At 52.2% G+C, this 15162-nt stretch overlaps 3 protein-coding genes across 3 annotated transcripts; 2 read left to right on the forward strand and 1 right to left on the reverse strand.

The window, feature by feature from the left end:
* Positions 1 to 4059: 4059 nt before the first annotated feature.
* On the forward strand, positions 4060 to 6945 carry M406DRAFT_42859 (family 3 glycoside hydrolase; the record flags this gene model as incomplete). The annotated part of the gene is made up of 7 exons (XM_040924208.1): positions 4060 to 4183; positions 4267 to 4349; positions 4435 to 4732; positions 4814 to 5015; positions 5112 to 5405; positions 5473 to 5734; positions 5818 to 6945. The coding sequence occupies 7 exons, from the start codon at positions 4060 to 4062 to the stop codon at positions 6943 to 6945; spliced, it is 2391 nt and encodes a 796-aa protein (XP_040775275.1).
* A 294-nt stretch (positions 6946 to 7239) lies between these two features.
* On the reverse strand, positions 7240 to 10516 carry M406DRAFT_42040 (family 2 glycoside hydrolase; the record flags this gene model as incomplete). Its single annotated transcript, XM_040924178.1, has 3 exons — positions 7240 to 8389; positions 8447 to 9857; positions 9916 to 10516. 3 exons carry the CDS (start codon positions 10514 to 10516, stop codon positions 7240 to 7242), a joined length of 3162 nt encoding a protein of 1053 aa, XP_040775276.1.
* A 1895-nt stretch (positions 10517 to 12411) lies between these two features.
* On the forward strand, positions 12412 to 14290 carry M406DRAFT_291363 (general substrate transporter; the record flags this gene model as incomplete). Its single annotated transcript, XM_040918959.1, has 3 exons — positions 12412 to 12578; positions 12665 to 13055; positions 13127 to 14290. 3 exons carry the CDS (start codon positions 12412 to 12414, stop codon positions 14165 to 14167), a joined length of 1599 nt encoding a protein of 532 aa, XP_040775277.1. The 3' UTR covers positions 14168 to 14290.
* Between the last annotated feature and the right edge of the window lie 872 nt (positions 14291 to 15162).

A 15162-nucleotide genomic window follows, 5' to 3' on the forward strand; every position in this document is an offset into this window, starting at 1 on the left:
TAGAGGCTTTGTCAATTAAGTGTTCGTGGCCCCTTATCAAGGCCCGGATCCGTGAGTGAAAGTACCGATACGATGATGGCTGATGTGTGTTATAGACCAGAAAGAAAGGGGAGAGATAGTCATCTGCGTCATATGCTCGGGAACACCCTCGTACTCGGGACTATTGTTAGATTTGTGAGCTTCCTCTTCCATTGAGACGAGCTTCAGCTGGTTATAAAATTTAGGACTGATCTGGGAGTTGTCAATATTTTGTGTGATGTTTTTTTCTTCTTTTGGAGTTGACCCAAAAGCTTCAATCTTATTGCCTCTAATTTAAGTCGAGGTTTCTCCCTGCCTCTTTCTTCTTTTTTTATAAGAGCTGCAAAATCTTTTGATACTCTTGACTCTCAAAACTTTTCAATAATATGCCTGGTTATTTCAATATCTAAAAATTCAATAGCCTCTTGTCCTAACATCAAACTTCTCCAAACCCCAGGACGGTCCGAGGTTGTCTTGGAAGCAGCTCTCAAGTACTCATGCACATTTACGTAGACCAGGCAAAGGTCACTGCACTCAACCTGCACTATGTCACCGCAGATGAAGCCCAGCGTCAAATAGGTCTTCACTGCCGATTACGATCAAACACCCGTCTGATTTGCGGCCGATGAGTATGATCTTATCTGCTGGGACGACTCAGGCCCTAGGTGGATTTGCGTTCTTTGTAGGCAGATAGGCTGCTAAGCATCGAATGTGTCATTATACAATTAAGTGTTTAGATCACGTAGCATAGCAATGGACGTTGAGAGTTGAAGCCATCCAAATTTGACTGGCTAATATGTGGAGTCACATACAATAGATTATTGTATAGAACAAGGATCGGCATCAGATCGTTGTTGTCTATATGTGGCCCTCCATGGTCTCCTGAAACCGCCCAAGAAGGCCAGACAGTGGTGCAAAGATATGTAATTTGTTCTCGCTACGAAGAAATCGCTGCGTAGCTAACATGTCTCAGTCATCTATGTGGAAATCGGCAAGCAGATTAAGCTCCATTTGGATTTCTGTAAATCGATCAGCGACTGTGTCCGGCAGTCCATGACTTCGACCGTGATTCCATTCGGGAGGCGATCCGTAAATGGCAGCCTACTGTCCGAATTGGAAGGAAATCGTACGCAAGCAAGTGATTACCAAGATGGCCTCAGTCAAGATGAAGAACAGCAAATTATATTTCTTTAGATAAGGACGAGGATTTGTACATGCCAGTCATGTCAGACGAAGATGAGTGATCAGTGATAGGCAATATGTTTATGATGATTTAAAATATAAAGAAGTATTTTATTATTATGAGTATGGCCAAAAGAATGAAGCTCATTACGAAGTTTGGGATATTAAGGAGAGATGGTCATAATTTTATGCAAGCAATTGTCATACTTGAGCCTGAGTCTGGTAGTTAAAGGAAAGACTCAGTCTATATAGTGTGCGCTTTAGTCCTCACAAACTTCTGACCTGCGATTTCTACCAATTTTCATACCAGCCCGATACAGCTTCTCAAGATAGGTTGTAAGAAGACAGATTATACAGCTAAGGCTAGTGCGGAAACAAAGAAGAAAGCTCAGAAGCAGTTGCCCACAGCAAATATCATGACGCGGATACTGGGAAACAATAAGAAATACCAATCCAATATCAATGCGTATGCGCAGCCTTTCCGCCAAGTGATAGTAAGATGGATTAAGAAGCATTATCCGAAAGAGTTGGAAGATGCAGAAGGCAAGCGACTGGAAGCCGCAAGAATGATGAAGAGGTTGAAGAAAGCAAAGGTTCAAGCCAAAGAGCAAAGCGTGAAATTCGATCCGCTAAATTTTCGACAGGCTGACTTTTCTACTCATTCTAATTCTGACAGGCTGGATGATATATATACTCGTGCATAACCTACTTTCATTGAATATTTGGGCTGGCTAGATAGCCTTAAAAGCTACAATAAGAAGATCAACAATACGTTCCTAACACTATACTGGAAGAAGTTCTGCGCGGAAGAGGAGAACAAGAAGATGTTCACTTCATGGATGGAGTTAACTCGAGATGCCCGGATAGCTGATGATCTGCATAACTTTACACCAGCCTTTCGGAGCATCACACAAGACGAGGAGAATGATATTGTTCCTGGCAGTGGTTGCCTATATCATCATATCAGTTTCCCGTAGCATGCAGCCTTCGTAGCCAACCTAACTCTCCTAATATATCACGGGACTGTTTGCATGATTTCAGGTCCTTGTCACAAAATGTGTCAACTTCATGAGGTGATTTCGTCGACCCTCTTTGCACTTGGACGAATAAGCAGGAGCAGTGTACAATGATGATTTTCACGTGATTATATTCAAAATGATCAGACAACAAAGAAATAGAACGGCTTCAGGGCCAGGTGAGGTGATGTCTGCCAGTTTTCATACAACTGGATCCACAAACTTACATATACAGTTCCGTGAACGGATGGAGCACACGAAGGCCAGCAAACAACATTACATAAAGTTATTGACACTGCGCCTCTTTCTCGCGCCCATCGACAATAAACGTATGTCAAGAGACAGGCTATCATATAGTACAGAGTTCGGCTTCTAGATCAGATTCCCGGTTCTGCGTGCCAGTGTAGATTTCCAATCAACTTGGCCAGGGATCTATCATCCGGTCCGGCCATCGGCACCTTGGCAGTCTCCAGAGCAAGACGGTAAGAAGTGCCCTCAGACCGAGGTGGGTGATCATAACCGACCACCTGGACTAGTGGAGCCGCGGAGGTGGGGACCTGTGAAAAACGCGGGGCTCCACGGCCGCCCACGAGGCCCGCACTTGTTTCCCTGAGTGGATACGTTCATCAATCTGCTCCCCGCAAAACTCGGACGGGGCGTTCATGCAGAGTGACAAACCCTGGGGAATAGCCGACAGCCGCATGAGTACAAGGTACTCGACGCTTAGCAGTTTACTACTAGTAGGGCCGCGTAACAGTACTCTTCTGCTGTGCGAAAAAAAAGTTTCCCAGAGGTTTTGTCCAGTCGAGGGCTGGTGGTTTTGCTGGTCTTGTGACTCGAGGAGCTCCACACTGCCAACGTCCCTCACGCCCGCCGTGCCGGCCCACCCACAGTACTATCGACACACCGACGCGAGATCCTGATTCGATTACCGTCGTGTTGGGATCATTCCACTGCAAACATTCCCCATCGCAGGATGGGCTGTCACTGCAAGATCTCGCACGTGCCGAGGGAATTTCCGAGTAAAAGCTGGTTGCGCTAGATAACCATGATGATTCCCCGGGGTTTCCCCGGGTGATGGCAGACGGAAAACCCTTGGGTATTGTTTCCCCAGTCATGGCTAGCATTCTATTACTTCCCCGCCCTTGGCCGAGTGAGAGTGAAGGGGGGGGGGGGGGGCCTGGCTGGGCCTTGATTCTTCTTCCCCAGGCTCTTTAGGCTCAAGTGAGGGCATCCATAATCGGCCGTGATGGGCTAGTCATTTGTGTTTGGGTCTGGAATACCACCGAGGCGTCGCCGAGTGCTTCTCATCGACATGATCATGGAAAGTAGAAAGACGTAAGAAAGGTGGGCTCAGCTACCTTGGGGCAAGTCAGGGCACCCTCATGATGTATGTATTTACTGCAAAGTTTGTAGTGTATATAAGTAAAGACCTGCCTCGGCTGCGAGATGGTTTTGTTATGTTTGTCGTGTCAGTTGTTGAGTGTGGACCGTGTTCTCCTACAATGAGACTTAATTTTATTATTCAGTCTTCTCTGTCGATCTGATCCTTCTGGATGCTATCACTCTTAGTAAGTCCGCTGCCCTCTCTACACTGTAATCTGTCTCAAATCCACCCTTTCCGACTTGTTACACCAACTCCATCAATCAACAATAATGTGTAACTTTTACATACACATACAAGATACGACTCTTGCGTCATGACTCCTCTTCAGGTCTGCCGCTTTCTTTTGGAGGTCTTCTGCATTGGGACCTCTTTTGTTACCAAATGACTAATCATCGCATCCTGGTGGTAGATTTCCCTACAACTCAATACTTACCTGAATAGTGTCCTCCAGCCACGATGAGACGATCTGCTCTTGCGTGCCTCGCCACGGCGGTGGCTCTCAGTCAACATGCCGGGGCTGAGGACATCATCACTGATCCTACATACTTCTATGGCCAATCTGAGCCGGTGTACCCTACGCGTGAGTGACTCGGGTTATCACCACTTTGGTGAACCAGTATTGTGAAATTGAGACGTTCTAACCCGCGGCTTTGTGATACACAGCTCAACAAGATGGCAATGGAGCCTGGGCAGCTGCTATTACGAAGGCAAAGGCACTTCTTGACCAGATGACCATGGATGAGAAGGTACGTTCTTTATACAAGCTAATTAGTCATTCATGCTTCACTGTAGAAGGACGTTACAGGTTCCTAAGCTAATGGCATTTTGCAGGTCAACCTCACTAGCGGCGTGAGTACCACGACAGGCTGCGCAGGAATGATTGCAGCTGTGCCTCGTCTAGGGTTCCCGGGCCTATGCCTGGCAAATGCAGGGAACGGTGTAGGCTCTACAGACTATGTCAGCGCGTGGGCATCTGGGATTCACGCTGCCGCTAGTTGGAACAAGGAGTTGACCTACAACCGGGGCTACTACATTGGCGGCGAGGCTAGAACAAAGGGTGTCAATATACTGTTGGGCCCAGTCATTGGACCGGCCGGCCGTGTAGTTGAGGGAGGCAGAAACTGGGAGGGTAAGATTTCTTCTGTTTCGGTATTTCTTTTCTATCTTGCCTGGAAAGTTCCCTGCTGACATCGCACTGCACCGATCTAAGGCTTCTCGCCTGATCCATACTTGTCTGGACAGTTGGTCTACGAGTCTGTGGCAGGTATCCAAGACGCAGGCGTGATCACCAGCACCAAGCATTTCCTGGGCTATGAGCAGGAGACGCATCGATTGCTCAGCACGGCCACGCCGTGGGCCGAGCCCATCTCTTCCAACATTGACGACAAGACCATTCATGAGTTGTATCTCTGGTATGTGCCAATATCTTCGTCCCCCAGAGCAGCTAATATGGTGTGAAACAATAACTGACAACAGCTTGCCACTCGTTTCTTTCTTTTCTCTCTCAGGCCCTTCCAAGATGCAGTCCGTGCCGGATCGGCCAATATAATGTGCAGCTACAATGGAGTCAACAACTCGGCAGCCTGCCAGAACAGCAAGACCCTGAACGGGCTGTTGAAGGGCGAACTTGGCTTCCAGGGCTTTGTGGTCTCGGACTGGGATGCTCAGAATGCAGGTGTCGCCTCAGCCCTGGCTGGTCTTGATGTTGCCATGCCGTCCTCCACGGTCTGGGGTGACAATTTGACGCTGGCCATCAGCAACGGGACAGTCAATGAGACCCGACTGGATGATATGGTCACTAGGTATGTTCAACCATCCAGAGCTTCTGAAGACGAATTTAACATGTTAACACACACTTCTCAACCACAGAATCTTGACTTCATGGTACCAGCTTGGCCAGGACTCGGCAGACTTCCCGGCACCGGGCTATGGACTTGCTGCCGACCTGTCTGTCCCGCATCCTGTGGTTGACGCTCGCAATGCCAGTGGCAAGCCAACGCTGTTTGCTGGCGCAGTTGAAGGCCATGTGCTGGTAAAGAACACCAACAACGCCCTTCCTCTGAAGTCTGCCGAGATGAAGCTCATCTCCCTCTTCGGATACTCGGCGAAAGTACCTAATGTGAACAACTACGTAAGTATACCTCTGTCAAGTTTGCATACCCACAAAGTGTAATTCTTGTGTGTTCTGGCCATTCTTGCTGACAACACAAACAGCAAGGAATCCCAACTGGTCAGCTCTTCCCGGCTTGGTCAGACGGTGTCGAGTCGGCCAACTACACCGAGTTCAGCCTGAAATTCCTCGGAGATCTAAACGTGACCGGATCCCCTACGGCGCCCAACGGCACGCTCATCACTGGAGGCGGCTCTGGCACCACATCCCAGAGTTTCATCAGCGCGCCTTACGACGCCCTCGTCGCCCAGGCGTACCAGGACGGCACCGACCTCTACTGGGACTTTGAGAACGGCGCGCCGCTCGTCAACCCGACCACCGACGCCTGCATCGTGATCGGCAACGCCTGGGCCACAGAGGGCTACGATCGCCCCGCGGTGCGCGACGACTTCACCGACGGCCTGATCAACAACGTGGCCGACCAGTGCAACAACACCATCGTCGTGTTCCACAACGCGGGCACGCGCCTCGTCGTCGACCACCCCAACGTCACGGCCATCATCTTCGCCCACCTCCCCGGCCAGGACAGCGGCAAGGCCCTCATCGACATCCTGTACGGCAGGGAGAACCCCTCCGGCCGCCTCCCCTACACCGTCGCCGCCAACGAGACCGACTACGGCGCCCTGCTGCACCCGGACCTGACCCTCACCGGCACGTTCCAGCACTTCCCCCAGTCCAACTTCTCCGAGGGCGTCTACATCGACTACCGCCACTTTGACCTCCTCAACATCACCCCGCGCTACGAGTTCGGCTTCGGCCTCAGCTACACCACCTTCGACTACGCCAACCTTGCCGTCACCACCACCAACGGCTCCACCGCCCCGAACCCCACGGGCGCTGTCGCTCCCGGCGGCCAGACGGATCTCTGGGACGAGCTCGTCCGCGTCACGGCTGACGTTACTAACTCAGGTGCTGTGGACGGCAAGGAGGTCGCCCAGCTGTACCTGGGCATCCCAGGCGAGGACGTGCCGGTGAGACAGCTGCGCGGGTTTGAGAAGCCGCTCATCGCTGCGGGCGAGACTGTCACGGTGGAGTTCTCGCTGACGCGGCGGGACCTGAGCGTTTGGGATGTCGTGGCGCAAAAGTGGCTGCTGCAGGCGGGTGAGTACCAGGTGTATGTGGGGAGGAGCAGTAGGGATCTTCCCCTGCAGACATCGTTCTCTATATCGTGAGAAGTCGTTGGTTGGATAGCAAGCTCTGCAGAAAATAATGATTAATGTCGAGTCTTTCACGTGTACTTCTTGGACCTTTTTATTTTATTTCGCAAAACAGTGTTATATCCATCCTGATATTCGGTCATTTCCCTGGCCTCCTTCATTGTTTCCTATCTCCAGAAATTGAGTCCTGGTCTTGTTTGAAAGGGTCAGTAGGCATTCAAGTATGATTTCAGTTGTATTGACATCGATTTGGTCACTATTGCCTTCTCTATATACGAGGGAACATACATGCCCCAGAAGAATATTTCCTCAAAGCCCAACGCTCTCCAGCACGAATCCAAACTTCATCTCCTCCACCTTGACCAACAAGTCCTCCCTGACGCCGGGGCCGCAAGCTGCAGTGCCCACACCAGCCACCTTGTAATCCAGCCTCAGCAGCGTGGCGTCCTCCTCAACCAGGTCAGGCGGGTGTCTGGCCGCGTGGACCGTGTCGATGGAATGGTTGCTCGCGACCCAATTGAACAGATTCCCGTTGTCGTTGGTGGAGGTAGCCTTGACGCCCGCCCCGTGCGCGTCGGCGACTTGTACCCAGCGTGCCTCCATGCGGTTGGCGTTCTCCTGCGGCACTTCGTAGGGTACCTGCAGGTCCTTGACCGTAGGCACTGTCCAGATACCCATGCGCTGGGCGGACTTCTTATCTGGGTAGCTTTCGCCTGGGCCGAGGCCGTACCAGGAGACATTATCTAGGTGCTTGCTCAGGCGGAGGTTGAAGCCCGCCCGGGGGACATGGTCGGGGATGGCACCAGTGGGCGTGAGACTCTTGACATCCACCTTTAGTGCGCCGGTGTTGGTGACGATATACTCGATCTTAGCATCAAAGCCCCATGCTAGGACTGGTGGTGTGATGAAAGTGTGTGCTTTGAGGACTGCCTTGCTAGGATCCGAGGTGTCGATCTCAAAGGACCGTAGTTGAGACTCCAATATGTCGACGCCGAAGCGCTGCCAGTACGGCAATGATCCAGGGACATCATTGTCTGTGGCGGGTCGCCAGAACGAGGGAAGGATGGCGACGCCGGTCGAGGGGTCGGCTTCCAGGATCGATACACCGTTGACCGCCCACGAGATGGGTGCACCGCGGGCACGGTCAAACTCAAAATTGTAGTGCGGCCCAGAAACCGTGACCTTGGGCCCAGCAGTGGTGACATGGACAGAAGAGGATAGCCTGTCCAGTGATAAGGGTGACTGAGCTTGTGCAGCATGAGAGAGCTGCCACTGCGTCCACGCGACCTCGTGTCCCGCACTGAGCCCAGGTGTCTCGTCGCGGTTGGTCAACGACACTGTAACAAATACGTCCTTGTCACTCTTGAACCTCGAGACGGCACTTTTCAGGTCAATCTCGCCCTTCTTGCCCGCCTTGATGTCTGGGATGTCAAGCGTGCCTGAGGCAAGTAGCCTGCTCCTGCAATGTTGGTCAGCATGGCTACATCAGTGAGAAGCTGGATCGATATACACTTACTCCTGGCCTAGTTCCTCCACCTTGTACGAGGCGACCAAGTGGGAAAGATCGATAAAGTCGTAGTAGTTTTCGAGGCTGAGCTTGTCGCCTTGCGCAGAGAAGCCCACAGGCTGAATCACCCTCTTGAACTCGGTCAGTCCCGGCGTGGGCTCATGGTTGCTGAAACACAAGCCGTCCATGACGAACGTGCCGTCGTTGGGGAAATCACCAAAATCGCCACCATAGCCATAGTAGCCACCTTTGCCAGTCCCGTCACCCTCTTCTTTCCACAAGCCATGATTGGCCCACTCCCAGATGAATCCGCCCTGCAGGCGCGGGTGGGTTCTGAAAAGCTCTTCATAGTCCTCCAGCCAACCTGGTCCGTTACCCATGGCATGCCCGTACTCACAGAGCACCACCGGCTTCTCGTATTTGCCGTCTTTGACACCCTCGGTCTGTGACAGCTTCAGCAGTCGCTCGATCGGCGGATACATGTAGCTGTACATGTCTGCCGTCTCGGCGTGCACATCGCCTTCGTAGTGAATCAGCCTTCCAGGGTCGACTTTCTTTCCGTATTCATACATGGCCTTGTGGTTTTGACCATAGAAAGCCTCGTTGCCCAGGCTCCATACGATGACGGAAGCGTGGTTCTTGTCGCGCTGGATCAGGTCTCTCATGCGGTCAACGTACGCTTCCTTCCAAGTCGGGTTGTCAGTGGTAAATTTGGCAGCCTGGGGAAAAGTGAACTTCTTCCGTTCCTCGTAGTCCATGTGCTCCGGGATATCCTGGGGTCTTGCGACGGCATCGTAAAAGCCGTGGCACTCGAGATCTGCCTCGTCCATGACCCAGAGACCCAGCTCATCGGCCATGTCGAGTAGCTTGGGATGGGAGGGGTAGTGAGAGCACCGCAGGGCATTCACGTTGTGGGTCTTCATAAGGAGGAGGTCCTTCTTGATGTAGTCGAGAGGCACCGCACGGCCGAAATGAGGGTGGTGTTCGTGCCTGTTGACGCCGCGCAGACGAATCCGGGTACCGTTGACAGTCATGAGCCCATTAATCAGCTCGACCTTGCGGAACCCTATCCTCTGCGTAACGGTGTAGGGCGGAGAGGAGGATGCCTTCAGGGTCAACTGTACGGAGTAGAGATAAGGAGATTCGGCGGTCCATTTCGCCGGCTTGGTCACAGGCAGAGATATGTCAAGTTTAGAAGAACCAGATCCGACGTCGGTCGTCTTGGTCTCAATGACAGAGCCACCATTCTTGTCCAGCTCTGACAGTGTGAGCTCAAGTGTTCCTGCCTTGTCGCTCAAGACGTCGATCGTTGCCTGAAGAGTGGCGTTCTCGTACTTGTCGTCGAGGTCAGTTCGGATGAACCAGTCCTCGATCCGCGCATCGGTAGGAAAGGCAAGGAGATAGACGTCTCTATAGATGCCTGGAGAGACAGCATGTCAGCCAAGCTTCTTGTCAGACCTTGGAGGAAGGCGAAATACCTGAGAGCCACCACTGATCCTGATCCTCAATGTAACTGCCATCCGACCACTGGTAGACGCGGACTAGCAGCTCATTGGGGCCGTCTCTCTCCACATGTTCAGAGACATCAAACTCGTGAGGGTTTCTCGCGCCCTGTGCATAGCCTACTAGCACCCCATTCACCCAGACGTGATAAGAACTATCCACACCATCAAAGCGCAACCGCAGCTGTGTCGAGTGATCCCACGTGCTCGGGACGAAGAAGGTCCTCTTGTAGGTACCAGTCGGGTTCTCGGTCGGCACGTGAGGAGGGCATACGGGTATTGGGTACTGAACATTGGTGTACCAAGGCTTCCCGTAGCCCTGCAGCTGCCAGTGGCCGGGTACCTTCAAATTGGCCCAAGCTGTATCTCTGACTGCCTCCGGCTCTGGTGCCTCAAGAGGAGTGGAGGCATAATGGAAGTCCCAGCTGCCATTGAGCAAGAGTGAGGTATCCGGAATGAAATAGGACCGAGCAGGAAGACAGTTCCGTCTGAAGACGGCCTCGTTGCTGTAGTCTGGCTTCTGCTTGTCCTCCTGAAGAGGAAGACTGGTGGGAGCCATCTTGAGGTACTGACCCATTTGGATAGGACCAGAGTACAGAGATAGTGCTGGACCAGGAGAAGGGAAGAGAAAAGAAAGAAAGTCAACAGGAGGAGAAGGGGAGCCTGTTGTATTTTAGGTCAGGGTGGTCGTCGCCCCCCGCGGTGATCTGCCTTGGACGGTTGCACCCTTGGATTGCTGCAGTGTAATGCCAGGTACCTTGCTGGATTGTTACTCTGTGCCCACAATGAATGACACCTCAAGTGGGATGCGTCTTCATCTCATGACAACAACGGGTCGTAACGCATGTAAATGTTTGTGGAATCGCGGATTCTAAATGCTCGAGAAATGTTCCTGAGCAATTGTTGGAGCTTGTCATGTACATAGTACACTGCTGGTGGTGGATGGGCAGGTGGGGAGAGGATGTTCCAATTACCCCGCATCGCCATGTGCTCCATATCGGAAACCCCTCCGCCCTCCACCATATCCGAGTACTGTTGCCAAAATGAGAACAAGCATAGTAGTTTGTTTCTTACAGGGCCAGACAATATAGTACCATCATAGTATGGAGGACAGTAAAGTGATTAGGGAAAGTACAGACCGAGAGAATCTGGCAGGGGTGCTCTTACCTCTATACGATACCATAATAATAAAAAACATTTCTATGCTATGCAGCAATTGTAAATGTTTCTCACGGAAAGTATCAGGATATAACAAAACTTTACCTACTCGATCTTCCTACTGCTTGAGACTGAGACAATTCACGTCTGAGGTTCTCGTATAAAATGATAACTCAACAACTAAATGCTCTACAACTTTCGAATGTTTGTTCATTCAATATCCTAAACATTACTTGAATCTGTGGTTTAGCATCGCTGGTGAGGACTTTGGCAGATCCTAAGCAGCGATGGCCGTACGGTACGTAGAGACGGGGAAGGCGGAGCCGAAGATTTGGGGTACAGGTGGGTTCTCAGGCTACCCAGGCAGCCAGGCACCCCTGCTCGCTACCCTGTACCTGCCAGTATGTCAGCCAATTCCCAGCCATAATGGCCTGGGGTAAAAAGCCGGGGTCATCACAAGCCAGTCCATTCAGTCCGTCTTGCTGGGGCCTGCCATATATGCGCACCTCACAAAACACAGAATTCGAACCTCCTTGCCAAGTATTCGTACCATAAGTAGTCACTGGTTCCTGGGCCCGGAGAAATCGGAGCCGACCAAAACATGCCAATCCCAAACCATTTAACTACGGTATGATGGGCAATGAAAGTGACCCCAATCAGGTAACTTTCCACCTTTAAAGTTTTCTTTGGCCATCCAGCACAACAGAATGCAGTACCATAGTACAGCAGGGAGTGGGTTGGGGCGCAGTACAGATCAAGAGTACCTGACCAGGGTGCCCCTTCCCCGACCACGCCGTATTGTTATGGCCCTGCAGTCTTGGAGGCAGACCACTTTCCATCTTAGTTGCTTGTCCAATGTCGCCCTTTGGGCTCTTTGACTTTGCAGGGGAAAACAAGAAGAGCCAATAATCGCAATGCGGGGAAAATGTGTGCCATGCCCCAAACCGGAAGAGGTCCAGCGACCCTTGCGTGCAGATTTACCCCGGCGCATGTTTCTCCCAACGGCCGTGAGTGCCAGACACCGCCTAAAAGGATTATGAGAGGGTCGCGTGAGAGGCGACGCGGGTGACAACCCTTGATCAGCTAGACCTGGCTGGGCCGACGTTGCTCTGCATGTGTCTCTTGCAGGCTGCTGCTGCTGCTGCTGCTGTGCCTCGCCTGCATGTGCGCATATAAAGGGCCTCTGTACCGCCTCTCCTCTCCTTGCACAACTTTTTGTGTCATGATCAGGCGCTCACCCTTCAAAACTTTTGCGAGATCCATCATCGATATCAAGACAGGACGCTGGCAAGATCAAGCGTCCAAAGAGACACGATGGCTACCATAGACGAGAAATCGCCCGGTATCGACCACCAGGATGACCTGCACAACGTCGACACTGCTGTCCACATTGCCCATGAGTCCACCGGGGCGAAGATCTCACCATGGACCTGGCCCATGATTCGCCTCTATCTCGTTCTGTCTGTTGCGTACCTCTGCGGGTAAGGCTCTCTTTTATCTTGCAATTGTCTCTGTCTTGACACCGTCTCATTTGAGCTCCTCCAGCTGATCATCTTTCCCCCTGCAGAGCTCTGAACGGCTATGATGGCTCCCTCATGGGTTCCCTCAATGGCATGACTGCCTACCAGCACTATTTCCACATGACCACCGAGGGCTCCAGCATCGGCATCGTCTTCATGATGTACAATATCGGCTCCGTCGCCGCCGTCTTCCTCACCGGCCCTACAAACGACTACCTCGGCCGGCGCTGGGGAATGTTTATTGGATCCCTCCTCGTCATCATCGGCACATGCATTCAAGCCCCGACCAAGACGAGCGCGCAGTTCCTCGGTGGTCGTTTCGTTCTAGGTTTCGGCGTGAGCTTCTGCTGCGTCTCGGCACCGACCTATGTCAGCGAGATGGCCCATCCGGCCTACCGTGGCACCCTAACGGGGCTCTATAACTGTACTTGGTATTTGGTCAGTTCAGGACTCCCATATTCACGTCGTATGGCAAGGGTCCTCCCCTTCACAATGCTAAATCGGGTCAGGGTTCTATCATCGCTTCGTGGGTGTCCTACGGCTGCGCCTACATCAACAATGACAACTTGGCCTGGCGCATCCCCATTTGGTGCCAGATGATCACCTCTGGCATCGTGTGCCTGTTCGTCTTCTTCCTGCCCGAGTCGCCCCGCTGGCTCATGGCCCAGGACAGGCATGAGGAGGCAGCGAATATCCTGACCAAGTACCACGGCGAGGGCGACCCAGACAGCCCCTACGTGCAGCTGCAGATGAAGGAGATGGTCCAGCAGATTTCCAACGAGGCCTCGGACAAGAAATGGTGGGATTACCACGAGCTGTGGAATACCCACTCGGCCCGGCGCCGCCTCATCTGTGTTATCGGCATGGCCTGCTTCGGCCAGCTGAGCGGCAACTCGCTGTCGTCCTACTATATGGCAACCATGCTGAACAACGCCGGCATCACGGCCGAGCACACCGTCCTGGCCATCAACGGCATCAACCCGGCACTCTGCCTCATCGGGGCATGTCTAGGCGCGCGCATGACAGATGTCATTGGCCGCCGGCCCCTCCTGTTGTACAGCATCCTGTTCTCGTCCGTGTGCTTCGCCATCATCACGGGCACGTCCAAGGTCTCCCTGGCGGACCCGTCCAACCACGCCGCGGGCAACGTCACCGTCGCCTTCATCTTCATCTTCGGCATCGTCTTCTCGTTTGGCTGGACCCCGCTGCAGAGCATGTACATCGCCGAGACCCTCCCGACCGCCACACGCGCAAAGGGCACCGCCCTGGGCAACTTTGCCTCGTCCGTGTCCAGCGTCATCCTGGCGTACTCGTCAGGCCCCGCCTTTGAGCACATCTCGTACTACTTCTACATTGTGTTCATCTTTTGGGATCTCTTCGAGGCCCTGATCATGTATTTCTACTTCCCCGAGACCAAGGACCGGACGCTCGAAGAGCTGGAGGAGGTCTTTTCTGCCCCGAACCCGGTCAAGAAGTCACTCGAGAAGAGGAGCGCGCAGACGGTCCTGAACACGATGAACGTGCAGGTCGATGGGAAGGAGGTGGTCTGATGATGATGATCTGGTTCTGGTTCCGCAGACGCGATCGTCGGTTCCAAAGATAATCGAAGGTGGTGTTGTGAGTTGCTCTCCACCTCGCATCCATACATAATCTGAGACGCAATTGAACTCTCGTATGAATGGCCCGCGTTTTGTAGAGTAGTGAGCCAAATCCCTCCCCCATTGTGAACTCAGCAACGGAGAAGAAACTTTTCGTAGGTTTAAATCTATATCCTGGAGCGCTAAATTCAATTGCCAATTTGAACGGTTGAAGAATTAATGGAGCGGATGCCCGGGGCGGAAGCAATTGAAATATTAAGCAATACTGCTTTCTCTTCTTCTTTCCTTCCTCCTTCCTCCTTCCTTCCTTCTTTTTCTTCTTCTTTCAATGCTTTTTCCTTCTTTTCCCCCACATTCTTCTTGCTTTTCCTCTTTCTTCGAAGACCTCGCCCCCCCCCAAAAACCACCCCTTAATCTTACAGCTCTCAAGCTTGCAGCGCTCTTGCCTGCTACCGTTAAATGCGGATTTGGAGTAGATTCAAAAAGATACTCAGTCATGTGGTATTCGACCAATTCACGTACAGGGATTATTGCAATCGAATCCGTTGAAACACATTCTGCCTGCTAAAGCTTGGCTTCCGCCCCGGCAGCCACTGCAATCACATGATGAGTGCTATGACTTCGATCTCTCACAGGCGGGATAAGGGTATTGATTGCTGTACCGATATGCAGCAACTAATCATTCAAATCACTCGCTCGTTACTGGCGAGGAGAGTGTTGGTAGGATCACTACCCTTAGATGTGGATCAGGTCAACGGAGACAAGATCAATTGATGATTTATGTACGGAGCAAAAGTAGTAATGTTCATCCAAGCAGGTGGACCAGCCAATGAAGTGCGTCCGTGTGCGGCCCCGCATCCAGGTCCATTCAAACGGAGCTGACACCCTGAAGCCCCTGGAAAGGAAGGGAGGCAAACAGCAGAAGAAAAGAAAAGAGGCATCGCCGA

Source organism: Cryphonectria parasitica (genome assembly GCF_011745365.1).
Source record: "Cryphonectria parasitica EP155 unplaced genomic scaffold M406scaffold_5, whole genome shotgun sequence".
NCBI classification, from domain to species: Eukaryota; Fungi; Ascomycota; class Sordariomycetes; order Diaporthales; family Cryphonectriaceae; genus Cryphonectria; species Cryphonectria parasitica.